Source organism: Salvelinus sp. IW2-2015, linkage group LG2 (genome assembly GCF_002910315.2).
Source record: "Salvelinus sp. IW2-2015 linkage group LG2, ASM291031v2, whole genome shotgun sequence".
Taxonomy (NCBI): domain Eukaryota; kingdom Metazoa; phylum Chordata; class Actinopteri; order Salmoniformes; family Salmonidae; genus Salvelinus; species Salvelinus sp. IW2-2015.
Genome location: NC_036839.1, coordinates 12,431,958 through 12,459,881, shown reverse-complemented (window position 1 = coordinate 12,459,881; position 27,924 = coordinate 12,431,958). Strand labels below are relative to the sequence as shown.

Genomic DNA, 27,924 nt, shown 5'->3' with positions numbered 1-27,924 from the left:
CCTAATTCCCGTCTTGATAATGACAGGGGGCACTAGTTACTCCTTCCTCTCTTTCCAAGTTGTAGGAATTCTTTGAAATAACTTTAAGAAATCACAGGCAGTAACTCAAAGCGAGCATGTCAAGACTTCTTCTGAATGAAAAATGATCACGGAGGGTAAATAAAGCAATATGACCAGACGGACCAGGAATTCACCGGATAAGTGTCAGCTGCAGAGAAAAAATGAAGCATTTACCTGTTCGTAATCTAATTTCATGATGGCTTTCTGTAGATATCGGACTCCTCCGTGAATGAGCTTGGTGCTCCGGCTGCTGGTCCCAGATGAGAAATCATCTCGCTCCACCAGGGCAGTTTTAAAATCTGACAGAGGGAAGGGAACCAAGGCAACAGATCAACAGCAAGCTGATATGTGGCTACTTATTGTCCCAAATGTTTAGAATACATCACATATTATTTTCATATGAATGTCCTTCTGCTGTAATAATGCATGATTGGAGACATTTTGTGCAGGCATACGTATTCCATTGGGTAAAAACGGCAAGCATTTTCATAATTCTTCACTGTGTGAACCACAAAAACGAGTGAAAATGTTTTGATAATAATTCAAGGACCCAACAAGTAAAGAAGAAAAAGATTAAAAAAAGGATATATGCACTTTACTTTGTCATGTTTTTGTCAATATATTGTTATCTAAAATGTAAGTAGGTCTATATCGCAGGAGAAATTGTCTGGCTTCCATAAAATGATTTAACATTGAAACTGCTCGTCACTCCCACCATTAGAGGCTTGTGTTCTGTCCCTGACGGATAAACACTGTAAATCCCAATTTTGAAAAGAAGAAAGGGAAAGTAAAAGTGGATTAGGAAAGGGGGATGAGGCGGGGGTTTCCAAACCCCCCCCCCCCCTATTTCACCATTAGACAGTCAAAATGGATAAAGGAGAAAAACAGCTTAAAGAAACCTCTAACCAGCAGCATAGATAATTGATTTAGGATCTAATGGTAACTGCAAGAGGAACCCTCATCAGGGGGAACAAAAGAGACATCTTTACATTTTTTGGTGATTGGACTTTGCCCCCTGGTCTTTTCCAGGGAAAAGTCCTCCAAGTCCTATTAGCTATTCTGCAGTTCCATCCTCTGGAGCTGGCCTCTGAAGCGCCTTACAGTCTGAGCCCCGGGGAGACGGCTTGGAGGCAGCTTCAGCACAATGACTAGGAGGTTATGCAACATCAGGATGGAGAATATCCCCCCACCCGATGCTGTGAGGGGGGACTGGAACAAAAGTGTGCCGCCACTCAAAATCCCTGCAAAATGCGGTTACAAACTGCAGCTGTTGTGCTAGCTGAATAAATCGGATTCATCAGAATTAAGAGGGAGACAATTTGAGGCTAATCAAAATAGTTTTCCCTTAATAGTGTGTGATATCCACAATTAAGTGTTCATAGTTTATGTACTAGTAGAGAAATCAGACTATTTCACTATCAAATCACGAGCCCAGAATATTGGCTGTTGATGATACCCTAAAAGATTATGTATACAGTGCATTTGGAAAGTATTCAGACCTCTTGACTTTTTTGACATTTTGTTACATTACAGCCTTATTCTAAAATGTATTAAATCGTTTTCCCCCCTCATCACACAATACCACATAACGACAAAGCAAAAACAAGTTTATATACATATATTTTTTTGCAAATGTATATAAAAAAAAAATTATATTGTGTTTACATAAGTATTCTGACCCTTTACTCAGCAGTTTGTTGAAGCACGTTTGGCAGCGATTACAGTCTCGAGTCTTCTTGCATATGACGTTACAAGCTTGGCACATCTGTTTCTCCCATTCTTCTCTGCAGATCCTCTCAAGCTCTGTCAGGTTGGATAGGGAGCATCGCTTCACAGCTATTTCCAGAGATGTTCGATCAGGTTCAAGTCTGGGCTCTGGCTTGACCACTCAAGGACAGTCAGAGAGTTGTCCCGAAGCCACTCTTGCATTGTCTTGGCTGTGTGCGTAGGGTCGTTGTTCTGTTGGAAAGGGATACTTCACCCCAGTCTGAGGTCCTGAGAACTCTGGAGCAGGTTTTCATCAAGGATCTCTCTGTACTTTGCTCTGTTCCTCTTTACCTCGGTCCTGACTAGTTTCCCAGTCCCTGCTGCCAAAAAATATCCCCACAGCACGATGCAGCCACCATCTAGCTTCACCGTAGGGATGATGCCAGATGTGACACTTGGCATTGAGGCCAAAGAGTTCAATCTAGGTTTCATCAGACCAGAGAATCTAGTTTCTCGTGGTCTGAGAGTCCTTTAGGTGCCTTTTGGCAAACTCCAAGCGGGCTGTCATGTGCATTACTGAGGAGTGGCTTCCGTCTCGCAGAGATGGTTGTCCTTCTGGAAGGTTCTCCCATCTCCACAGAGGAACTCTGGAGCTCTATTCCCAGATCTGTGCCTCGACACAATCCTGTCTCGGAGATCTACGGACAATCCCTTTGAACTCATGGCTTGGTTTTTGCTCTGACATGCACTGTTAACAGTGGGACCTTATATAGACAGGTGTGTGCCTTTCCAAATCATGTCCAATCAATTGAATTTACCACAGGTGTACTCCAATCAAGTTGTAGAAACATCTCAAGGATGATCAATGGAAACAGGATGCACCTGAGCTCAATTTCGAGTCTCATGGCAAAGGGTCTGAATACTTATGTAAATAAGGTATTTCTATTTCTTGTTTTTTATATATTTGCAAACATTTCTAAAAACCTGTTTTCACTTTGTCATTACGGGGTATTGTGTTTAGATTGATGAGGAAATGTGTTTATTTAATTCATTTTAGAATAAGGCTGTAACGTAACAAAATGTGGAACAAGTCAAGGGGTCTGAATAATTTCCGAATGCACTGTACATAGTATAGTATAGCCTATAGAATAGTAGCCTTCCTAATACTGAGGTTGCACCACACCCTTTTGCCCTCAGAACAGCCTCAATTCGTCGGGCATGGACTCTACAAGGTGTCAAAAGCGTTCCACAGGGTTGCTGTCCCATGTTGACTCCAATGCTTCCCACAGTTGTGTTAAGTTGGCTGGTAGTGGATCTCTACTCCAAATAGCTCGTTCCATCTCATCCCACAGCTGCTCAATTGGATTGAGATCTAGTGACGGGGCAGGCCACTGTAGCTAGCTAAATTCACTGTCATGTTCGTGGAACCATTCCTGGACAATCCTAGCCTTGTGGCAGGGGGCATTATCCGGCTGAAAAAAATCTATTTGTGGATGGATACACTGCTGCGATGAAGGGATGCTCCTGATCGTCAATGACGTTCAGATATTCAAATGTTGCCTCACTTTTAACAAGCGGCCTAATGTGTGCCATTAAAACACACCCCACACAATCACACCACCACCAGCCTGCAATGTTGACACATGGCATGATGGATGCGTGTTCTCATGTGGTTTCCTCCATACCCTAGTCCTCCCATCAGCGTAAAACAACAGGAACCGGGATTCATCAGACCAGGCAATGTTTTCCCAATTCTCCACTGTCCAGTGTTTTAGTTCCTTAGCCCACTGCAACCACAGTTTCTTGTTTTTTGCTGAAAGAAGTGGAACTCTGCAAGGTTGTCGGCTGCCATACCCCATTAGTGTCAAGGTACGACGAGTTGTGCATTCTTTTATGGGTCTTTAGGCACCAATGTTGTACTGGACCGTCAGTGGACTAACTGTAGCACGTCTGTTGCTCTGCACAATTTGTGTCAGCCTCCTTTGTCCTTTCATCAATGACCCGTTTTCGACCACTGGCCTGACGTGGGCTGGATGTCCTTTTGGGTGGTGGACCATTCTTGATACACACAGGAAAATGTTGAGCGTGAAAAATCCAGCAGCATTGCAGTTATTGACACTCAAACCGGTGCACCTGGCACCTACTACCATACCCCACTCAAAGGCAATTAAATATTTTGTCTTGCCCATTCACCGTCTGAATGACACACATACAAAATCCATGTCTCAATTGTCTCAAAGCTTAAAAATCATTCTTTAACCTGTCTCCTCCCCTTCATCTTCACTGATTGAACAGGCCTTAACAGATGACATCAATAAGGTATCATAGCTTTTACCTGGATTCCCCTGCTCAATCTACACTATATATACAAAAGTATGTGGACACCCATTCAAATGAGTGGATTCGGATCTTTCAGCCAAACCCGTTGCTGACAGGTGTATAAAATCGAGCACACAGCCATGCAATCTCCATAGACAAATATTGGCAATAGAATGGCCTGACTGAAGAGCTCAGTGACTTTCAACGTGGCACCGTCATAGGATGCCAACTTTCCAACAAGTCAGTTGGTCAAATTTCTGCCCTGCTAGAGCTGCCCCGGTCAACTGTACGTGCTGTTATTGTGAAGTGGAAACGTCTAGGAGCAACAACGGCTTACAGAACGGGACCGCCGAGTGCTGAAGCGCGTTAAAATCTTGTGTCCTCGGTTGTAACACTCCAAACTGCCTCTGGAAGCAACGTCAGTACATGAACTGTTCGTTGGAGCTTCATGAAATGGGTTTCCATGGCCGAACAGCCGCACACAAGCCTAAGATCACCATGCGCAATGCCAAGCGTCGGCTGGAGTGGTGTAAAGCTCACCGCCATTGGATTCTGCAGCGTTCTCTGGAGTGATGAATCATGCTTCACCATCTGGCAGTCCAACGGATTAATCTGGGTTTGGTGGATGCCAGGCTAATGCTACCTGCCTCAATGCATAGTGCCAACTGAGGAGGAATAATGGTCTGGGGCTGTATGGTCTAGGCTCCTTAGTTCCAGTGAAGAGAAATCTTAACGCTACAGCATACAATGACATTCTAGACGATTATGTGCTTCCAACTTTGTGGCAACAGTTTGGGGAAGGCCCTTTCCTGTTTCAGCATGACAATGGCCCCGTGCACAAAGCGAGGTCCATACAGAAATGGTTTGTTGAGATCGGTGTGGAAGAACTTGACTGGCCTGCACCAAGCCCTTACCTCAACCCCATCAAACACCTTTGGGATGAATTGGACTCCCCGACTACGAGCCAGGCCCAATAGCCAAACATCAGTGCTCAACCTCATTAATGCTCTTGCGGCTGAATGGAAGCAAGTCCCCGCAGCAATGTTCCAACATCTAGTGGAAAGCTTTCCCAGAAGAGTGGAGGCTGTTATAGCAGCAAAGGGGAGACCAACTCCATATTAATGCCCATGTTTCTGGAAAGAGATGTTCGACGAGCAGGTGACCACATACTTTTGGTAATGTAGTGTATGTCATGGAAAGAGCAGATGTTCCTAATGTTTTGTACACTCAGTGTAAATTCCGGCCTTGCTTCAAGCCAGCAGTTAGCCTATCCTGTGTGCTGCAAATAAATGATCCACATGCAAAAGAAAAGCAGGGAATGGACAGATAAAGCATTAGGAACAACTGGTAGACTGCAAAAGGCAGCTTATTCCATGTCACAGCGTCTAAGGCACAATCTGAGCATGTGGCTCCTCCCCCCACAATGAGCAGATCAAACTCCTGGGTGTTGAGCAAGGCCGTTAGCTGGGATTGCCTGGATGGGAGCTCGTCTTGGAAGGCCACGTTCACCAGTTCAACGAGAGTCGGGCCTAGACCATCAGCACAAACAAACCAGTCATCCATTTCATTGTCATATGACTCCAGGGGACATTGCACGTGAATAAATGTGCTTCATTAGTATGCATATGTCTTCACATTCTTTATGATGGATTTTGTAAAAAATAAACCATGTATTATCTGTGGGAAAAAAATGGCAGCCACCACGAAGGAATAAAAAAAATAATAATAACATGCTAATTTATAATAAACCCTATACCCCACCCCATTTCCAAATATTGTCTTTTGAGATTAATGACAAAACCTGCATGCCACATGCATTAAGATAACTTTGTACAGTACAAAAAAATATATTGCAGAGAAACCTATAAAGAAAAGCTAATACAGAAGCCTAAATACACTAAAAGTATTGATAGTATGGTACAGTAACATTAAGTATGGCCAGATTATCTACAACAGAACAAACAGACAAAACACTGCAGAAGAGGTCACTCAAAGGTCACTCAAAGGTCATCAGCAAGGAGATGTGAAGAACTAGCCTAATTTCTTAGCAGCATGTATAATGAGTGACATTGTATATAAACTGCTTAGAAGTTGCTTACCCATTAATGCTTTGGGATGATGACAATGAGCAAAATGGCATTATAACAAATAAAGAATAAGCAAAGTCTTTGTAGGGATGGGATTAACATTGTCAAACCATCTTCTGATATCTCATCATTTCTAAACATAAACTGTATAGGCCTAATACATCAAGCCATTTAAATTGAGGTCTACAAGGCCAAATATTACCAAGATCACCAAAAAGTAACCAAGGTCTCTAAGCCTAGTTGGTTTCTGCACATATTTGACTTGGCTGACATGCAGTTTTCAAGTTTCACTGTAGCATTTCAACAATGTGGACACTAGAGGCTCAACTGTTTTCCTCTGTGTCCAGTCAGCTGTGTAAGGCCATAAAAGGCTACCAATCCTCCACTTGCTATGACAGCAGTTCCTTTGACTGCCTTTCGGAACGCTGTGCTTCCTGCAAGACAAAATACAACTTTCACCGGGAAGAAAAAAGACAAACACACGTCATTATCGGCCTAGCCTATCATCATCATGATCTGTCTCTGAAAGCAGTTAGAATTAGCCTACCCTTTTTCATTGCTTGTTCAGTTTACTGAAGATTTAGGAAATTGCTCTCAAGGGCGCTAGTGTTGTGGTCGCTATTCTACCCTGACCAACAGTGGTGGTTTGGTGTGGAACATTTTCCTGATACCATCGATTTCAACCAGAGCCTGGCCTATTCAACTGTTGCCAGGACAGTCTCCTCATCAGCACCACAAGTTGGAGTGTGCAGCAGGCACGAGGCAAGAAAATCCTGCCATCCAGCTGCTCAAGTAGAAAGCCATGCAGCTTATGCAAAGCTTGAGCCAATTCCCTCATCCATTCTAGGAGACTTCAGAAGGACCGAAATGGAAACATAGCAAATTATGAAGCAAAGATGGAATAACAGTAAATAGTGTCAGTGGCTCAGAGTCAGATACAATGTTGCCTCGTGATTTCATCTATTTCTGGTTCTAATATAGATCAATTAGAATTAGCCTAGTTAAATAACAGAGACGTGATTTGAGAGTAAGATGAAATCGCATCTAATCAAACCCTGTCAATTTGAAATACAAGTAAATATACTGTCCTAAAACAGGCTAGACCTAAATTCATACAAAGCCCAACAGTGAGATGTAGACCTAAATTTGCCTATTTAGATCCTGTTGTCTTCCACAATGATTAGGCTAGCTAGATTAATCATCAACAAAAAGATTTACAAAGAAACTATTGGTTTCCCTGATTTTCAATCCAACAGGCAATTGATTGTGGCATCAAGGCCACCTGCAGCTTCAGAATACATTTTGGGGAAAAAACAGCCCAACTAGGAAATATTGCCGCACGACATGAATATGCAGGGCCTCGATACCAGCAGTGTCATTACTAATGTTGCTGCCAATTACAGAGCATGTCATGACACTGTGATTCATGAATATTCATCAGTGACTGATATAGAGGCAGTGCTATGCAAAGGCCTCTGTCCCCATTTTACTGTCTCATTGTGAATGGCGAACAGGTACCTCCATCATACCATGGCGGCGCCTTCCAGCTGCAAGACAAGCTGTTCCATAAGGCATTGCTAGTTAACAGTATGTTATTTAAAAGTGTATTAAAGTGATGAAGTGCTCCTTGGCTCTAAAGAGCACGCATTAAAGCATATTAAGTAGACATTTAAGCTTGTAAAGTGGCAATGTAGAAATGGAAAGAAGACGTAGGGCAATGGAATGCCTTTAGGGTGAGCCTGCTCGGGAAAGTTAAGATTCCTTACAGTCCGTGTCATGAAGTTTGTCATTTCTATCAACAAATATATCAAATAGGCTACTGTGGAAAATGTTTTACCCTGAGCTACTAAACTAGCCTAAATCTATTTATCAGTATGCAACCAAATCCTTTATCTTATTTAAAACTGCGTGACCTGAAACGTTGCACTGTAGTAAGAAAGGCGGATACTGGATAATACTGCCAGTGACGGTTAAGACATCAATAGGTTACCTGGGTCGTTCCATGAAAAGAGTGCCTTTTTTTGCACCCCTTGATATTTTAAGTCGAATTTGTGCGCCAATATTGAATTTTCTAAACGCCTGTTATGTTCAATGAAGTGCCCTTTAATTAAGATCACATGGAGAATGCAATCAATCTGATTTTCATTATGAATAAACACTTGCTAAAGTGTAAAAATTCAGCATTTTGACTTGTCCCTCAGTGCATCCTCTGTGACTTTCTGGAAGATTTTAACCCACTAAATGCCAACATTTCTCCAAATTTTGTGTACCATCATTATAAAGCCCTAGTTATTTTCTTGCTTTTACAAAGTCATTTTTAAAGATAATTATTTATTTCATGTCATTAGTTGATTAGTATACATTTTTAATTTAACCTCTTGAGATGGGAAAAAGTATTTTTTATGAAGTTGAATATGAGCTCTTTATGACAGAATGATAAAATGTGGTGAAATCAAATGTTTTTTTGACCACTTCTCAAAAAACACAGAATTGGTGGAACCCACCTACTCGCGAGTTGCATGAGCAAGTTGCAACTTGTGTACCCTAAAGACTATTTCAATATAATTACGGCTAGCCTACATCTCCCTTCACCCTGACCTGTGCATAATTCTGGGTGGACACTGGGAAATGCAGGCATTTCCATACTAGCTAGGACATTTACTATGGCAAAGCAATTATGTATTATCATTATCCATTTAGCTAGCTTTGGTGGTCTAGCTAGCCACAATAAACAACTGGTTAATCTAGCTAATATTTAGCACTGACACAGACATGGTTGTTATGACAGGGCAGTGCAGCTTCTGTAGCTTGCAGTATTTCTATTCTAGCAAACAATACAGTGTCCCTAGCTGTACAGTGTCCCTAGCTAAAGTTAGCAGTAATTGCAATGACACCTTGACCAACTTAGTCAAAAGTTGTCACCTCGTAGCCTAATGTTAGTTAGCTGAGCTGGTTAGCTAGAGTTACGGAGAGAAAACCACAGGTTCCTAACGCATGTCAAAGAAAATGGTTCAGAATCTATGGGTGCATTCTGACAAGTGATTATGTATGCTGGTATGTGTATGCCATGGGGGATTTGTGCTAAAAATGAATGAACTTACAGTTCTTCCGATGTCTCTGGCAGCTATCAACCTGCACAGACCCCAGGATCAATGATTGCAAAGCGTGAAAACAACAACTTGAGAGCCCGGTAGACGACTGGTTGCTAGCAACAACCTCTTGGCAGTCGAACCAGGAAGTAGATTCATATAATGAGCATCCCAGTAAACAATCAAAACAGAGATAAGAGAGTGTTGTCCAATCATGATTGATCCTATTTTATCTTGGAGAGTAACTGCACACCACTTGCCTCAGACTGACCCTCTATGTGTGCAAGTAGACTACTGTACAGTAAGACCATGTCCATGTGTGGTGGTCTATTTGTGACAGAGGCCAGTTTAACAGATGCTGACCTTGTCAGGGCTAGTGTTCAGATAAGCAGTGATGATGGTTCATGGACAGCACTTGTTTCAGCACCTTGGACAGATCTCTCTTCTTTTTTTTTTTTTACTGTGTATGACAACGCACACTTTTTTTCAGCACCATGGACAGCAACTTTTTGTTTTTACAGTCTGTCTACGGGCAGAACACACGCACGCGTGCACGCACGCACGCTCGCACACACACACACACACAAACACACACACAGACACAGACACACACACACTGTACAATTGTCATCTAATGAGTTCTAATATACTCCTGGGTCAATAAAAGACAGAGCAAGACGCACGCACACACACATTTGACAATGATTAGCAATGTCAGTCTAAACTCCATCCACCACAGATTTAATAGCTATCATTTTTAGAAAATATATTTGCTCTGATTTGATTATATATGATTAGCTCCCCACGTCCAAATGATTGTCAATTAATTGTGCATATAAATGAGGTACTTGGTTATTCTACAGTAAAATGGGCAATTAAATTGCTAATTGTATTTTCATTTGAAACTTTAATTGGTAAATGGATAACAGTAGATTAAGGAATAGCAGTAGGGTAATAATGTACCGTAACAACTGAGACTTTCAGGATAAAGTTGTTGGACTTCATTACTCATCCTTGTTAGAAAAATACAAGGTGCTTGTTGTTGTGACATAACGGTGTTGGCTAATAAACTACGTTGCATTGGGTAAAAGAGGAAAATGTTTCCTTGATTTAAAAAAACAACACTGCATAATAATATGGGAGTATCTGTAGGTATATGCAAAACCTGAAATGTTCCCATTCGTAAGGTCCCACTGTCATAGGATGCCAAACCTATGATAAGTTGAGAAACTTTGCAATTGACTCACTATGCAAGAACTCCTGTCATTCGCTGTAACTGATGCACTTTAGGCCTACAACAAAGATAGAAGGTATTTTGTTATTCTGTTTTGAACACATACTATGGCTATCTACTTTTTCAGAGGGTAGATTGAATGAGATGTAGATACCATCTAGTTTTTCCAAGCACTCCCTGCAAATTCAACACTGTTTAAAAACAATTTACTTGACTAACCTAGACTCATACAGGATCTAGGTCTAGGCTAACAACTTATGAAATTCCACTGAGCAGGAATACAGTGAAGTCTGCATTTACAAAACATTCGATTTTCCATGTCAGTATAGGTGATTTTATATGCTCCTAAAGCGTACTGGTGTAGCCTTAGTTCACTCAAGTCAGAGGTAAATAGGGATCTAATGATCTATGGGCGATGAACAATAGTGTCCTCTAGAGGTGAGTGCAACCATGAAGTGTTGTTTGGGTTCTCCCCCCACTGTCCATTAGTTATAACTATGTCATGACTATATCAGAGCTCACTGATCGTGGACTGTCTGTTCACAATCCCATGGAAATATGGACTTAGATGAAGACACAGGCTGTGTGTTAGTGAGTACAAGACAATTGAATTGTTGGCCTAGGCCTACTAATTTCCCTCTCAAAGCTGCATAAGTTTGTGCCAGAATATTCATGCCCTAGCGCCCTTAGCCTCAGTGGCAGATCCATGCTACTAAAATAAGCAGGTGTGGAATAGGCCTACACTCTTAGAAAAAAAGGGTTCTGGATAGAACCAAAAAGGGTTCCGTGTTTGCTTCATATATGACACCCCTTAAGATTCTTCTATAGAACCTTATATGGAACCTAAGGGTTCTATTTGGAACCAATGTTGGTTCAGTGAAGAAGAACCCCTGATCAAAAAAAACCCTGACCCCCTGAACCCCACAAAGGGGTTCTATATAGAACCCTTAGGGGGGCCATATATGAAACAAGAAATAGAACCCTTGGTTATATCCTGAACCTTTTTTTCAAAGACTGTGTAGTGGATAAACATGCAAGTAGGTCTAAACTAAAGACCAGGAATACTGTTACAGCACAATAACAATAGGGACAAGACTATGACTGGAGGTCTGTTGACTGTGTCAAAGCCGTCGTTTGTCAAAGCCGTCGTGTGATCTCCCTATCGCGTTTCCCTTTCTCGGTGAAATTGGCTCGCCCGTGACAACTGGCTCTCCACACTCAATAATGAGCCCTGGCCACGGTTCTATAGTCTGCTCGTGAGCAGCAGAGAACATGACTGACGGCTTGTGAAAAAGGTAGACCACACACTCACGCAATTATGGATTTGTTGGAGTCCAATTGAAATCAAATAGTTGAGTTTAAAGATAGCCAGGAATAATATTGACCCACCCGCTATTAGCCTGTCTAACCAAACAAAGTGGTGAACCGCTCTGGAGGTCACCACTAGGCTGATTATGACATGCATGGATAAATAAATCACCGCCACTATCACATTATCGAATGTTGAGCAAATATTTCACTTGGCAAAAAAATAAGGCATACGCTATTCGTGTTCAAAAACGGCTTATACGCGTACTGACATATTGCAACAGAGCTTTTACCTGTACAATTCGTGTAAACCTCTGTGACCTGCTGTGCGTCGTTCCTAGGCTCTTTTGAATACCTGGCTGCGGCTACGAAACACCTAAGATGAGACACCTGGCTGGTTGAAGCTAACGATGAGAATGATGTGCAGCACAAACAGGTGATGAACTCAGTCTAAACAGAATGACACAGTAAAGCTTTGCTTGAGTATATATAGATATTTACATTTCTGTTCATTAACCCGTTTTCCATATGTCAATAATGTTTTCCTATACATTTTATGGTATGCAATCACTAAGGAGAGCCGTCTCAGGTGTACATATACACATGCTATGCAACGGACTCGGCGTGTTGACTGGACCATGTTCCAAAAGAGATTGGTGCAGGTCACTGGCGACGCAGATGACGTTGAGATGTGAAACACGTGGGCTGTGGTGCACAGAGCTCACATAAACAAAGGCACATTGGCAGACGGGGTAGTCGATGGTTGTATTGCGCGCAGTGCTCTGAGGAAGTCGTATAGATTGCTTGGTATTGTTGGCTATACTCTCGCTCACACATTGGAGCTTTTTACAGAATTGAAGAAGACTATCTACATGCTTTATGCATGGATTGACAACCACGTTTCTGGTGTGAAAGAAGGTAGGTTGGTTTATTTTAAAAAGCGTTATGTTTATTTTAATAAGCGGGTTGTGTCTGAATTTTTTGTTGTGACATATTGCTTTGTAGAAATGATTGGGAGGCATCGAAAACAGTTTTTCTGTAACAGTTTATTTCTCAGGAATTGTGTCATGTTGAGCATTGTTACTTTACACATTGGGAATGGTACTGAAGGATTTAGAATTGTTACATTTGACATTGATTGTTCAACGTTACTTTGGAAAGGAGAAGTTGCGAAAGTCATTGATGTGAATACCGTGGAGGGTGGATGTTCAGCGACAAACTTCAAAATTCTTAATTCAAAATGTCATGCTTGTGTATAACATATAACGGGCAACTGCGAAGCACTGTGTGATTTTAAAGCTCATCCATGCGGTTTATTATTTAACCTTTGTCAATTAGGCAATAGCCTAGGCTATGAGGCTCGCATAAGTAAAAGCATAGTGAACATGTCGGGATATTGTGCTTAATTGCTTAACGTGTTTCTCACGGATTCTTGGAGTATACATTGACTTCTCTGATGACACTGCGTTTTCTAAGTGAATATAAGTAAACGTTATTATTTCTTTAGGGGGCGATTCCAGAAAAGAGACGCTTTCTTGAATCCTGACACCATACACCTCCAGACAACATTGTCCATTTCAAGTGTCACCGAAAAACAGTCCCAAGACGAAAGGTAGGAGAGCTTATTCTACAGTATATAATAAAGAATGATTATGAATAGATCCAAAGTATTCCTAAATTGTTCCGTTTAAAACAACGCGATTTAAATAAGTTATCTGAACATCAGATCAGATCCGGATCAAAATTATTTAGAATTATTGTTATTTTGTACATTATATTATGTCTATAGTTTGTAGCTTGTAAATGGATTTTTAACATCAACATGTTGTCACTTTCGTTTTCAGCCATGCCCTGCATTCAGGCTCAGTATGGGTCATCACCGCAAGGAGCCAGCCCCGCTTCGCAGAGCTACAGCTACCACACCGCTGGAGAATACAGCTGCGACTTCTTAACACCTGAGTTTGTTAAGTTTAGTATGGACCTGACCAACACTGAGATCACAGCTACTACTTCTCTCCCTAGTTTCAGCACYTTCATTGACAACTATAGCACCAGTTACGACGTTAAACCGCCCTGTCTATATCAAATGCCTCATTCTGGAGAGCAGTCCTCCATCAAAGTCGAGGACGTCCAGATGCACAGCTATCATCAGCAGAGCCATTTGCCASCTCAGTCGGAAGAGATGATGGCCCACTCCGGSTCWATMTACTTCAAACCCWCCTCACCTCARGCCCCAACCACACCAAACTTCCAGGTTCAGCCCAATCACATGTGGGAGGACCCTGGGTCCCTCCACAGTTTCCACCAGAACTATGTGGCAGCGACCTCTCATATGATAGAACAGCGCAAAAACCCGGTGTCAAGYCTGTCACTATTCTCCTTCAAACAGTCCCCTCCTGGTACCCCTGTGTCGAGTTGCCAGATGCGATTCGATGGTCCACTGCACGTCTCCATGAACCACGACAACCCAGGAGCACACCGAGGCTTAGACAGCCAGAGRTTCGCGGTACCRAGTGCTCTAAGGAAACAGGCRGGCTTAGCCTTRCCRCACTCCCTRCAGCTCGGCCATGGACACCAGTTGATGGACAGCCAAGTTCATTCGCCCCCGTCCCGCGGATCACCATCAAACGAGGGTCTGTGCGCAGTGTGTGGGGACAACGCTGCTTGCCAGCATTATGGAGTGAGAACCTGCGAGGGTTGCAAAGGATTTTTTAAGGTGAGCTTTTGTCGATTGTGAATTATGCAACTCAATTATTACAATTATTAATTGTATTATTAGGCCTGTTATTTTCTGTTAGACAGTTGTCGTAGTGGTAGGCATGTTGTTTTTTTGTCAGACAATTGTCGTGTTGTTATTTTAATATTCCCCTTATTATTGGTATTGGGAGTATGCCTAGTAAACCATTATGCCTAGTAAACCATTATGACAATTGTAATACAATTTGGATATCATTTTCGTCAAGTCATTAAAAACTCTCAGTGTTGTGAGCTGTTTTTGTGATATGACAGTCATCTCTGGACTAGGAAGTGTCACAATATTCCCCATGGTAAAAATGAAATGGTCACTTTATTTCGAACCTCTGTTCAATGGCCTAATCTTACCTCTTTAAATAGAGGTGGTCTCAGAGGGCCGTAAAAATATGAATGCCCACGGATTTGTATTTACTGAATGTCTACCTCTTCGGTTCCTCGCATATATAACAGCCCGAAACTGGAAGGATGGAAGTGCTGTTACAATATCAATCATCCTATGTAGCGCAGCTCAATGAGTGCTAGCTTTGTATTCATTGTACAGGCGCCAATGTCCATGCTAAAAGCCTGTTGTCTTCACCTTTGCAGCGCACTGTTCAGAAAAATGCTAAATACGTGTGTTTAGCGAACAAAAATTGTCCTGTCGATAAACGCCGAAGAAACCGTTGCCAATACTGCCGTTTCCAGAAGTGCATGGTTGTCGGAATGGTCAAAGAGGGTAAGAACATATTGTGGTCACTTTGATTGTTTTTGTCCGTGCATGGCCATAAAACACCTGCGGTCCTGCGCGTAAAGTTTGCGCGTAAAGCAAGTTGAACCTTTTACGCACAACAATCAAGTTAAATACAAGTCTATATTTTCTCTTGTCTTCCTCTCATCACAGTTGTCCGGACTGCTAATCTAAAAGGTCGAAGAGGCCGTCTTCCCTCCAAACCTAAAAGTCCCCAAGACCCCTCACCACCCTCGCCACCTGTCAGTCTCATAAGTGCCCTTGTTAGGGCTCATGTCGATTCCAACCCGTCCATGTCTGGCTTGGACTACTCAAGAGTGAGTATACCATTTAATTCCCTTTAACAAATTGTGTATGAACATAAACACTGTGCTGCTGATTTATAATATAATTAGAGTAAAAATACAACGTTTGTACAAAGCAGTGCATGTCTGGATGTATTTGATCGTGTTTGGAAGTGCATTTGCCACACAATTTATAGACTTCACATGTTTTGTGCAAGACAGGTCTGCATTCTAAACTTTGTCAGTCTTTTAAGGTGGCATATTTTACTTAAGTAAATTACTTTGAAACGGAGAACTCAATAAAAAGAAGACATTAATGTAATAGTAAAAAAGCACTCCCCTCCTAGAAATAGGCTTTGCAATTTCACGGGTAATATATTTTAAAGGACCTCATTAAGCCCTGTTGAAATTAAATTCCAGTTTCAGGCTAACCCTGACTACCAAATGAGTGGAGACGACACCCAGCACATCCAGCAGTTCTATGATCTCCTGACGGGTTCCATGGAGATTATCCGCGGTTGGGCGGAGAAGATCCCTGGGTTTTCTGATCTTCCGAAGCAGGATCAAGATCTCCTTTTCGAATCAGCCTTCCTGGAACTTTTTGTTCTGCGGCTGGCATACAGGTAAGCCTCTTCTTAATTATGAAATAACCTCGACTATAATAAAGATCCACCCCCCTTCAAGCATCGTTGCTTTGGCTTTTATTAGCCACCCAATAATTAGGAGCCTCTTAAATCCCCATTTATTGCTCAAAGTAATTAATGACACTTTGTTATTAATTGCAGGTCCAACCCAGTGGAAGGCAAACTCATTTTTTGCAATGGGGTGGTCTTACACAGGCTGCAGTGTGTCCGAGGATTTGGGGAATGGATAGACTCGATTGTGGAGTTTTCCTCTAACCTGCAGAGCATGAACATCGACATATCAGCATTCTCCTGCATCGCCGCTCTTGCCATGGTAACAGGTGCGCAAATAGGATATACTTCAATTGAATCACTCTTCCAAATGTTACACTGTTTAAATGCATTTCTTATATTCACGTTTTGGTAATTATGTTTTATTATTTTCACATTACAGAGAGGCATGGGCTTAAGGAACCCAAGAGGGTTGAAGAACTTCAAAACAAGATAGTGAACTGCCTTAAAGACCAAGTGACATTCAATGGCGGAGGTTTGAATCGTCCGAACTACTTGTCAAAACTTTTGGGAAAGCTCCCTGAACTTCGCACCCTATGTACACAAGGTCTGCAACGTATCTTCTACTTAAAACTCGAAGACTTGGTTCCTCCGCCAGCAATAATTGACAAACTTTTCCTCGACACTCTACCTTTTTAAATTGACTTTAAAACGGACTTTTGACGAGACCTCAAAGAACTTCCACAGACTCTGTTTGAGTCAGCCTAACAGATTTGAAAGATTTTATTTCTGATTATTTGCAAGCTCCATAGTACAATCAAGGATCCACGAAATTGATATAAAGAAGAGTGAGAAAATTGGGTTCAGACAACCAACTGATCTTCGATTTTTTTTAAATGTAATTGCCAGAAATGTTGTGAGTAGCCAATGATCGACCCCACACCGGGGAAAGTCTCCAAGGCTTCTCTTGACTTAATGTGGATAATTCTCGACCAAGTGAAACCCTTTCTTGCAATTCTTATTCCTTATTGTTGACTAACCATCTGTTCCATTGATAACGCATACTGAGATGTAATATATTCCATTTATATATACACATATATGATAGATTATGTGATGCGTCCAAAGCGTCAATTTATAACACTTGTAAAAAGTTTGTTAATGACAAAATTTCATTTGACTTTTATGACTTGTGCCTATATGTGTTTCTGTCAGGATCCCAGAGGTGCGAAAGTATTTCGAAAAGACAACGCATGTTGTAGGTTTTTATAGGCACTGGCTGTCGAGGAGACATGTCTATATTATACATTATATACTGGACACTATGTAGTCTGCTAGATTTGATAAAGATTCGTAGTACTGGCACACCTTTTATGTATGACGCATATGTGAAAAAGTATCTCCATCTGTATAGATAAAGAGGGATCCATGGTGTTTGTAAAACTGTCAGACATTCCTTGTTTGTATGTGTTGTAAGTATTGTTGCTGTTGAATATAAACGTTTATATATTTATTATTTTATTGCCAAAAGCTACGTTAAGCATGGAGCATTTTTTAAAATTATTTCAAACCTTTCATAATTCATGCTGAGCACGTTGTCTATGTTTTATGTCTTATAGACGTTTAGATTGTTATAATTTTACACATTTGAAAATGAAAAATTCGTCCTATATAAAATATAATTAAGTGTGCGGTACATCCTTTGCCTTCATGGTGTATTTGAGTAGGCTATTGCAATGCATTCGGTGCCGAATTCCAAACGTTTAGAGAGAAAGAGATATTTAATGTTTACAAATAAAACTTTTAAATCATTCTTTCTTGCGAAACAATTTCTCATAATTGATTTTCCTTTACAAATATTCTACAGGTGCATCTAAATGAAATTATTTAATCCCAAATTAATTAAGTGAATTGTTGCTTTCCTGTAAATATAGTGTACATTTTGACGAAATTCTTTCTCGGTATGTCTTATGGAATATTTGGTTTGTTTGTTCAGGCTACGCAGAAATAAGATGTTACTAGTTAGGCTGTGACTACAGTGGATTTTTGATTACAGTGAAATAACGTACAATTTACATTCATGCAACAAAAAAAATCGTTTATCAAAAATAGATAACCCTCAGTAATTGTCATGAATGCTTGAAAGGTGTATGGTTTATGGAAGCGTTTCATTGATGTAGGATATGTATGATTCAATGTATTTGATATTTATTTGCAAGAAAGAGGGGAACATTAGCAGTTTGCTAAAAAAAAAAGTCGGAACGGTCTTGGACTCAAAATAATTGGACAAAACGTTTAATTACATTGTTCATTCATTTCTCTTATGGGAACTGCGTAATTTGTAGCCTATAATCCTACATAACCAAAAGACAAGTTCAACAAGTATTGGGAATATTGACATTTCAAGAGAAGTGGCTTGCTGACGTTGCATCCATAAGGTCCATAGCCTACGTTTAAATTGATAGAATAAGTGACAGCCGAGAACATAATAAAATGTCCCTGTCTTTATTTATGCAATCACGCCAGAAGGACGAGGCCGCTATCAAACCAAAGAAGTAAAACCGTCTGAAAACAGTTGGATGGACACCGTACATTTTGCATCATTTCTGACAGCTTTTGATATTTGATAACCAACAGTAGAACATCTGTCAAAAAACATAGTTGTCCGAAGTCTGATTTATCCTGGACAAAATAATGGACAATATAATTGAAAAAGATTTTTGGAACGAAATCAACAGACAAACAGGAGTAATTCAAGTTATGAAAGGTATATTAGGGTATCTACTTTGGAGTTAGACGTATATGATTTAGGAAAATATCTAAATAAAGTATCCTGATTTCAATTTAACCAGTATCATTAATTTGAAGATAAACTATGACTGTCCTATATAATTATTGAAACATTTCAGTTTAAACTATAGTAGACTATTGCTTACTCGATGTCAGAGGCGCGTAAATGAGTTATTACTTCCGCATTGAAATAGGTCTGTCCTTTTTTTACTTAGAAGTTAACGTTTTTTTAAAAGTTGTTCTGTCAGTTCCAGAGGTGTGCAAACACACTTCAGAGCAGTAGCCTATGCCGGTAGGCAATACCCTATGTACCAAACAAGAAAACTGCCACAATTGAAAAAGAGATAGCATCAAGTGAATTCATTAGGGCACTACTCTGAACAATATGAAAGCTGTTTGTGCTCAAGTACCATGACCATTTTATAGAGCACCTTTACCGCCAACTAACACTTGCTCGTAGCCACATACTGTACGGAGTGCGGAAAGGCTCGTATCCCTCTGCTGATTGGGGATATGGATCTGATATAGACCTAGCCAAATAAATTACGACGATGATGTTAATACTATAGTTTTGCCTGTTGTCTATGATTTGTTGCAAAATCAGCCCCATTGGTATAAAGAAACTTCAGAACGTGTATGTCGTTCTGACTATGTAAATAGATATTGGACCCTGATCAACCAATGTATTAGTCTGTCGTCTCTAAATCTCAGAAAGGACCTACAAAGGTGTCATATAGCCTATTGTAATCGTTTAATATCACTTTTAATCGATGTAATTAGGGGGGTTTCAATTGGCCATGTCTTGTGATATCAGATGGATATTTGATATCAGACAAATGCGTTTCTCATCAAGTAAATATGTCTTAGTGTATGTAATAATATTCCCCGCAGGGAATTCAACTGTTGATTCTTGACCGCCGCGGCAGCCTATTTCGAAGACTTGCCAGGTTTTTCTTTATTCTGCCTCATAGCCACAGACACAGCACAGGACCACACGTTGCACTAAACCCGTATTTTTCATATTTGCAATTATTTATTGTTTGCATATGAACGCACTGGATTATATATAGCTTCATATGTAGGCCTACACATTGCCTATACATTGTCACATAAAAGTAGTTGAGACATTGTTCACCATTGTACTGCTACATTACAGATGCAATTAAGAAACCACAGGCAAAAACCCAAACAGGCAATTGAACTATACTGTCATCGCTGGTCACATCACTCTCTCCTAAAAGGAAAGTGATGTGTGCCTCTAAGGCGATGTCTGGATCTTATCCACAAATGATACAAGATGTATTACATGATCAACATGGCAGCAGTATAGCTCGTCTTTAAAGTTCCTAGCAGAAGGCTATAAATTGTCTAAATAATTAGATCTTTACCGCAAAGTGCTAATTCCAAGACTAATTGTGATTACATTCAGAACCGGTTTGGTGACATTTAGCAGATCCGCTGAAAAGGATGCTTGCAATGTCTCAAGTTCATTTCTGTTGACTCCATTTGGTTGGGAGATGTCTTTCTCTGCACAATGAAATAGGATATTTGTTTGTGGCAAAAACGCGTTTGACAGTGGCTGTGCAGGAATGCATACGTAAATCCCATTTAGCTTAATTACCAGCATACTTAACATCAATACAAGGTTTTGACTGTACATTCTTACTGAAAAAAAACCCGTTATACATTGATTTTGTAATCGAATATGACTCATCATCACGTGGTCTCAATATTATTATTTTTCATTATAGCACTATAACCTTATAGGATTATAGCATTATAGCACCTTTACAGGGTTATGCAAGTGCAAGGTCTGTAGTAAGAAGAAGGAGAAAGCACCACAGAGAGAGTGACAGAAATAGCATGGTCTCCATAAGAGACTGTGCCCAAATGTCCTCTGCTAAGTGCATGCACCTGTTCTGAGAAAAGGGTACATCTCATCCTCTGAGAGTGCTGCTAGTTCTCTGGGCTTCTATTATTCCTGCAGACCTATGCCGGTTAAATGCTGCATTTTTTCCTTCTTCCATGTATTCCCTCATCCTCCCCCAATTTATTCAGTGTCCCCCAGAATGTGTTGCAACACAGGTGAAATGCTATGTAAACAGTCAAAAAACCTCACCTGATCATGAATGATATATTTAGAAAATCTATACAATTTGACAGAAATTAGACTAACCTGTGTTATAAAATCTAGAACAGATGATATCTTATCTTTCATGACGTCATACAGTGTAATCTATTTCCCCCGGATAGTATTAGGCTTATGCTGCCAAGAACTAACATTAGATGATGGTGGAAAATATTCCAATAGAATACCATTTGTTGTTATGATGTTCTGCTTGGCTTATGAACCTCTGGTATTTTGGTTGGGTTTAGTCACACGAATCCTTCCTGCAAAGCAAAATATTCATATGGAATAAATGTGGATTTGGATAAGGCAGTTTTATGTAGTACCACAATGAGTGTACTTTGATCTCTTATTTATGTGACAAGACCATTATATAGATTTCACTTTTTTTTTTTTGACAAAATAGGAGCTCCACTTGACCAAATAAGTATTCTAAACAACTCCTGTCAAGACTCATTTTCAATCTTTGACCATTGGTGCCTTTGAGAAAAGATGTTGGTCAAGGCCCTGCTCTTGACTGTGAGTGAGCTGAGTAAGGAGAGCAAGGCCAGGCAGTGTCTTCACTTCATAGCACTTCATAATACTTCATAACACTCTGTACCACTTCATAACACTTCACAACACTTCAAAACACGCCATAACACTTCATAGCACGTCATAGAACTTCATAGCACTTCATAGCACTTCATAGCATTTAATATTCTTCTTACGTTTTTCCCATGTCACACGTCCCTTCAGCTCTCTACTCTAGCCTACAGACTACAGTCTACTTACAGTGCCGTGAGGGAAGCTGCCCTCTCCCACATCCTGCATGTGATGATTAGGGGCCGCATGTATCCCAGAGTAGGAGCAGGAGTAGGAGATTTAGCGTCAGTTTGGCCTTTTCGATCACAATTAATACAATTACATGGACTGGGGGGAGCTGATCCTACTCCTACTCGGAGAAGCTTGATTCATAAGGCCCCTAACATAATCATACTGAAGCAAACTCTGAAACACAATAACAAAAATATTTCTCACATATTTCAAGGATCTAGCTAATGGATGCTCGGCCCGGTGTCTGCTACAGCTGCTTGATGGAGTTGAACGAGACTCTTCTGCTTCAGCCCACAGGCCCACCATGTTGTTAAACTGTGTTTGGTTGCCCTGACTCCTTGCAAATAGTTATCCCTTCAATGCACGCCCTATACTGGCAGCTTACTTGAACATTTATTTTGGTAGTATTTGGAATTGTATGTGTTTTAATGAGTATTGAGGCACCGTGGATAAGCACATCTATTGCTAAAATGTATTGCCGTATACTGAGGAAGAGTTCATACGTTTCTCAATGGTATTGAGTAAAGTTTGTGATAAACATCTGGCACAAAAACGGTCACAACCCTGCTTTCCAAGAAAGAGAGCGAAGACAACATATACCTTGCACAGAAGGGAATGGAGCCTCTGGAGGCCTTGGATCACCCTGACACACAGCGGCTTTATCATTCATAGGACTAAACAGACAATCAATTCAGCAGCCATGTATGGCGAATGAAGGGAGGCGACAAGCTGTGAATGATGAGGAGCCAAAAATCAAAGTCCTCTGTCCTCCTCAACTCTAATGGCCGTCAGCAAGCAAGACAGGACCAGTAAAATGAGGTTAATCATTTGCAAAGATCCTTTTAAAGAAGATTGACTGAACTTGATGCCCAGTCAGATCACTCATAAATATTTACTTCCTATTAACAGCTGTGGGTAGTCTGTTATTGCACATTGATTTCTGATGGATTTTTGATGGATGTTGTTAAAGGGATGGTTCACCCAAATTACAAAATTAGATATTTCCTTACCCTGTAAGCAGTCTATGGACAAGGTATGACAGCAATCCATGTTTTGGTATAGTTTCCCTGGCACTGTTTCCACATGCTAATGTTTTAGCATTTGTGGCACAAATCCAATTCAAGTCATGGGACTAACGTTAGCATTTTTCGCGCAGCATGTCCAAATCATCAGAAAGTATCTAAAATTGATTGTGAATCTCAACAAAGTCACTTATAGCAGATTTTAACAAGATGCGCGAAAAATGTTAACATCGGTCCCATGACTTTAATGGAATTTGTGCCACAAATGTTGACACGTTAGCATGTGGAAACAGTGCTAGAGAAACTAAACCAAAGCATGGATTGCTGTCATACCTTGTCCGTAGACTGCTTACAGGGTATGTAAACCAATGTGTCATTTTGTAATTTGGGTGATTTATCCCTTTAAATTATTATTTCAAGTGTGGTCAGCACACAAAAGAAATCAATTAATGAAATACTTGAACTGGAGTTATTCATGCAATGAGATTGATAGAATTATCTGTCTGGAGGTGGTTCCCAAATGTTTTTAAGATGGCTATTTATATGAATAACATGGATATCACAGTTCTTTTGGATAAACATGTCATAATTACTAAATATAACAGCTATCACAAACATAACCAAGAAAAAACATTAAAAAAACCTTATTTTCAAGTTTTGAGAAGCAACATGCAGCCGCACTGAACATTTGAACCTCATCCTTTGACCTTATTGACTAAATAAAAGAGGACATTTCCTTTATGGAAAGAGTTAACGTTTCCCAAGGCAGACATGTTTCCGATTCAATTGGTTTTAATGAACCCACTGCTCACTGGTTACCGAAGTAGAAAGCACAGCCATAAATGCTTGATGGTAAAAGAGGAGATATTGAGGAGGGAAAGGTGCAGAATGTGTATTTCTAAGTGGCGAGAAAATGCGTCAATCCAGCTGGTAGAAGTCAGTGGCTGAAGAGGCAGTGGATTGTATAACCATCAAAGATGCACTAGATCTCTAGGGCAAAGCTTGAGGGGGGGAAAAGGATAGAGGACAAGACTGTAAACGTGCCGATTTGTGAAGGGCCCAAATCTAATGAATGAGCAAAACAGATCTGTGATATTAGGCTTGAAATCAGGAAATCGATGTGTAATCCACATTTTCATCACAAATAGGCTTAGTATACACAGTTGAAGTCGGAAGTTTACATACACTTAGGTTGGAGTCATTAAAACTCGTTTTTTCAACCACTCCACAAATTTCTTCTTAATCTTCTTAACAAACTATAGTTTTGGCAAGTCGGGTAGGACATCTACTTTGTGCATGACACAAGTGATCTTTCCAACAATTGTTTAGAGACAGATTATTTCACTTATAATTCACTGTATAACAATTCCAGTGAGTCAGAAGTTTACATACACTAAGTTGACTTGCCTTTAAACAGCTTGGAAAATTCTAGAAAATGATGTCATGGCTTTAGAAGCTTCTGATAGGCTAATTGACATAATTTGAGTCAATTAGAGGTGTACCTGTGGATGGATTTCAAGGCCTACTTTCAAACTCAGTGCCTCTTTGCTTGACATCATGGGAAAATCTAAAGAAATCAGCCAAGACCTCAGAAAAAAAATTGTAGACCTCCACAAGTCTGGTTCATCCTTGGGAGCAATTTCCAAATGCCTGAAGGTACCACGTTCATCTGTACAAACAATAGTACACAAGTATAAACACCATGGGACCATGCAGCCGCCATACCGCTCAGGCATGAGACGCGTTCTGTCTCCTAGAGATGAACGTACTTTGGTGCGAAAAGTGCAAATCAATCCCAGAACAAAGGGCTGATGGGGGCTACGAGGCAACATAAGTAAAAGCATAGTGAAATGTCGGGTTTGTGCTTATTTTGCCTAGCTTGTTTCTCATGAATTGTTGGAGCATGGACTTATCTGATGGCATTGCGTTTTCTAGATGAATATAAGTGAAATGTATCTATTTCATTAGGGTACGATTCCAGAAAAGAACACTTTCTTGACCGACCCCATACTCCTCCAGACAACATTATCAATTTCAAGTGTCACCGAAAAACAGTCTCAAGACTAAAGGTAGAAAGCTTATTCTACAGTCTATAATAAAAAAATGATGAATAAATCTCATGTAGTTCACTATTCCCGATTGTCAGTTAAAAAATGCGACTAAATAAGTAATCTGAACACCAGATCCGGATCAGAATTGTTTATAATAATTGTTATTTTGTAGATGATATGGAATGTCTATACTTTGTAGCTTGCAAATGGGTTTGAACATGAACAGTTGCCACTTTCGTTTCAGCCATGCCCTGCGTTCAGGCTCAGTATGGGTCATCACCGCAAGGAGCCAGTCCCGCTTCTCAGAGCTACAGCTACCACACCGCTGGAGAATACGCTGCGACTTCTTAACACCTGAGTTTGTTAAGTTTAGTATGGACCTGACCAACACTGAGATCACAGCTACTACTTCTCTCCTAGTTTCAGCACGTTCATAGGACAACTATAGCACCAGTTACGACGTTACAGCTGTCTATATCAAATGCTTTCTGGGAGCAGTCTCCTCAAATCGAGGACGTCCGATGCAGCCTATCATCAGCGAGCCATTTGCCAGCTCAGTCGGAAGAGATGATGGCCCACTCCGGCTCTATGTACTTCAAACCACCTCACCTCATGCCCCAACCACACCAAACTCCAGGTTCAGCCCAATCACATGTGGGAGGACCTGGGTCTCACAGTTCACCAGAACTATGTGCGAGGACCTCTCATATGATAGAACAGCGCAAAAACCCGGTGTCAAGGCTGTCACTATTCTCCTTCAAACAGTCCCCTCCTGGTACCCCTGTGTCGAGTTGCCAGATGCGATTCGATGGCCCACTGCATGTCTCCATGAACCACGACAACCCAGGAGCACACCGAGGCTTAGACAGCCAGAGCTTCGCGGTACCTAGTGCTCTAAGGAAACAGGCCGGCTTAGCCTTTCTCACTCCCTTCACTCGGCCATGGACACCAGTTGATGGACAGCCAAGTTCATTCGCCCCGTCCCGCGGATCACCATCAAACGAGGGTCTGTGCGCAGTGTGTGGGACAACGCCGCTTGCCAGCATTATGGAGTGAGAACCTGCGAGGGTTGCAAAGGATTTTTTAAGGTGGGCGTTCGCTGATTGTGAATTACGTAGCTTAATTCAATTATTACAATTATTCATTGCATTATTCGTCCTGTTCATTTTAGTATTGTTTTTTTCATATCCCCCTATTATTAGTGGTGGGACTAGGCCTAGTAAACAATTATGACAACTGTAATAACTTGTGGATATCACTTTCATCACGTCATTAAAACTGTCAGTTTTGTGAGGTCTTTTTGTGAAATTACGGTCTTGTCTGGACAAGGATGTGCAATATTCCTCATGGTAAAATTGAATGGTCACTTTATTTCCAACCCCGATTAAATAGCCTAATCTTACATCTTAATTAGAGGTCGTCTCAGAGGGCCGTAAAAATATGAATGCCCACGGATTTTTGTTTTAATGTCTACCTCTCCGGTTCCTCGTATATATAACAGCCCAAAACAGGAAGGATGGATGTTCTATTACAATATCAATTATCCTCCGAGCGCAGCTGAATGTGTGCAACTGTGTATTCATTTGACAGGTGCTGATGTCCATGCTAAAACCCTGTTGTATTTTTCTTTGCAGCGCACTGTTCAGAAAAATGCTAAATATGTGTGTTTAGCGAACAAAAATTGTCCTGTCGATAAACGCCGAAGAAACCGTTGCCAATACTGCCGTTTCCAGAAGTGCATGGTTGTCGGAATGGTCAAGAGGGTAAGGAACATATTGTGGTCACTTTGATTGTTTTTGTGCGTGCATGGCCATAAAACACCTGCGGTCCTGCGCGTAAAGTTTGCGCGTAAAGCAAGTTGAAACCTTTTACGCAAACAATCAAGTTAAATACAAGTCTATATTTTCTCTTGTCTTCCTCTCACACAGTTGTCCGGACTGCTAATCAAAAAGGTCGAAGAGGCCGTCTTCCCTCCAAACCTAAAAGTCCCCAAGACCCCTCACCACCCTCGCCACCTGTCAGTCTCATAAGTGCCCTTGTTAGGCTCATGTCGATTCCAACCCGTCCATGTCTGGCTTGGACTACTCAAGAGTGAGTATACCATTTAATTCCTTTAACAATTGTGTATGAACATAAACACTGTGCTGCTGATTTATAATATAATTAGAGTAAAAATACAACGTTTGTACAAAGCAGTGCATGTCTGGATGTATTTGATCGTTGTTTGGAAGTGCATTTGCCAACAATTTATAGACTTCACATGTTTTGTGCAAGACAGGTCTGCATTCTAAACTTTGTCAGTCTTTTAAGGTGGCATATTTTACTTAAGTAAATTACTTTGAAACGGAGAACTCAATAAAAAGAAGACAATTAATGTAATAGTAAAAAGCACTCCCCTCCTAGAAATAGGCTTTGCAATTTCACGGGTAATATATTTAAAGGACCTCATTAAGCCCTGTTGAAATTAAATTCCAGTTTCAGGCTAACCCTGACTACCAAATGAGTGGAGACGACACCCAGCACATCCAGCAGTTCTATGATCTCCTGACGGGTTCCATGGAGATAATCCGCGGTTGGGCGGAGAAGATCCCTGGGTTTTCTGATCTTCCGAAGCAGGATCAAGATCTCCTTTTCGAATCAGCCTTCCTGGAACTTTTTGTTCTGCGGCTGGCATACAGGTAAGCCTCTTCTTAATTATGAAATAACCTCGACTATAATAAAGATCAGCCCCCTTCAAGCTCCGTGCTTTGGCTTTTATTAGCTATCCAATAATTAGCGAGCATCTTAAATCCTATTTATTGCTCAAGGTAATTAATGACACTTTGTTATTAATTGCAGGTCCAACCCAGTGGAAGGCAAACTCATTTTTTGCAATGGGGTGGTCTTACACAGGCTGCAGTGTGTCCGAGGGAT

At 40.8% G+C, this 27,924-nt stretch overlaps 1 protein-coding gene and 2 pseudogenes across 1 annotated transcript; 2 read left to right on the top strand and 1 right to left on the bottom strand.

Moving 5' to 3' along the window:
• The window catches only part of LOC111972711 (glycerol-3-phosphate dehydrogenase, mitochondrial-like), a 40,188-nt pseudogene extending 34,539 nt beyond the window's left edge, over positions 1-5,649 (bottom strand).
• Positions 5,650-12,540: 6,891 nt separating this feature from the next.
• LOC111974472 (nuclear receptor subfamily 4 group A member 2) lies at positions 12,541-18,017 on the top strand. Its single transcript, XM_024002181.2, has 8 exons — positions 12,541-12,722; positions 13,312-13,416; positions 13,649-14,520; positions 15,144-15,273; positions 15,439-15,602; positions 15,990-16,192; positions 16,355-16,533; positions 16,647-18,017. Exons 3-8 carry the CDS (start codon positions 13,651-13,653, stop codon positions 16,901-16,903), a joined length of 1,803 nt encoding a protein of 600 aa, XP_023857949.1. The 5' UTR covers positions 12,541-12,722; positions 13,312-13,416; positions 13,649-13,650; the 3' UTR covers positions 16,904-18,017.
• Positions 18,018-24,967: 6,950 nt separating this feature from the next.
• LOC111974483 (nuclear receptor subfamily 4 group A member 2-like) overlaps positions 24,968-27,924 on the top strand; it is a 12,561-nt pseudogene continuing 9,604 nt past the window's right edge.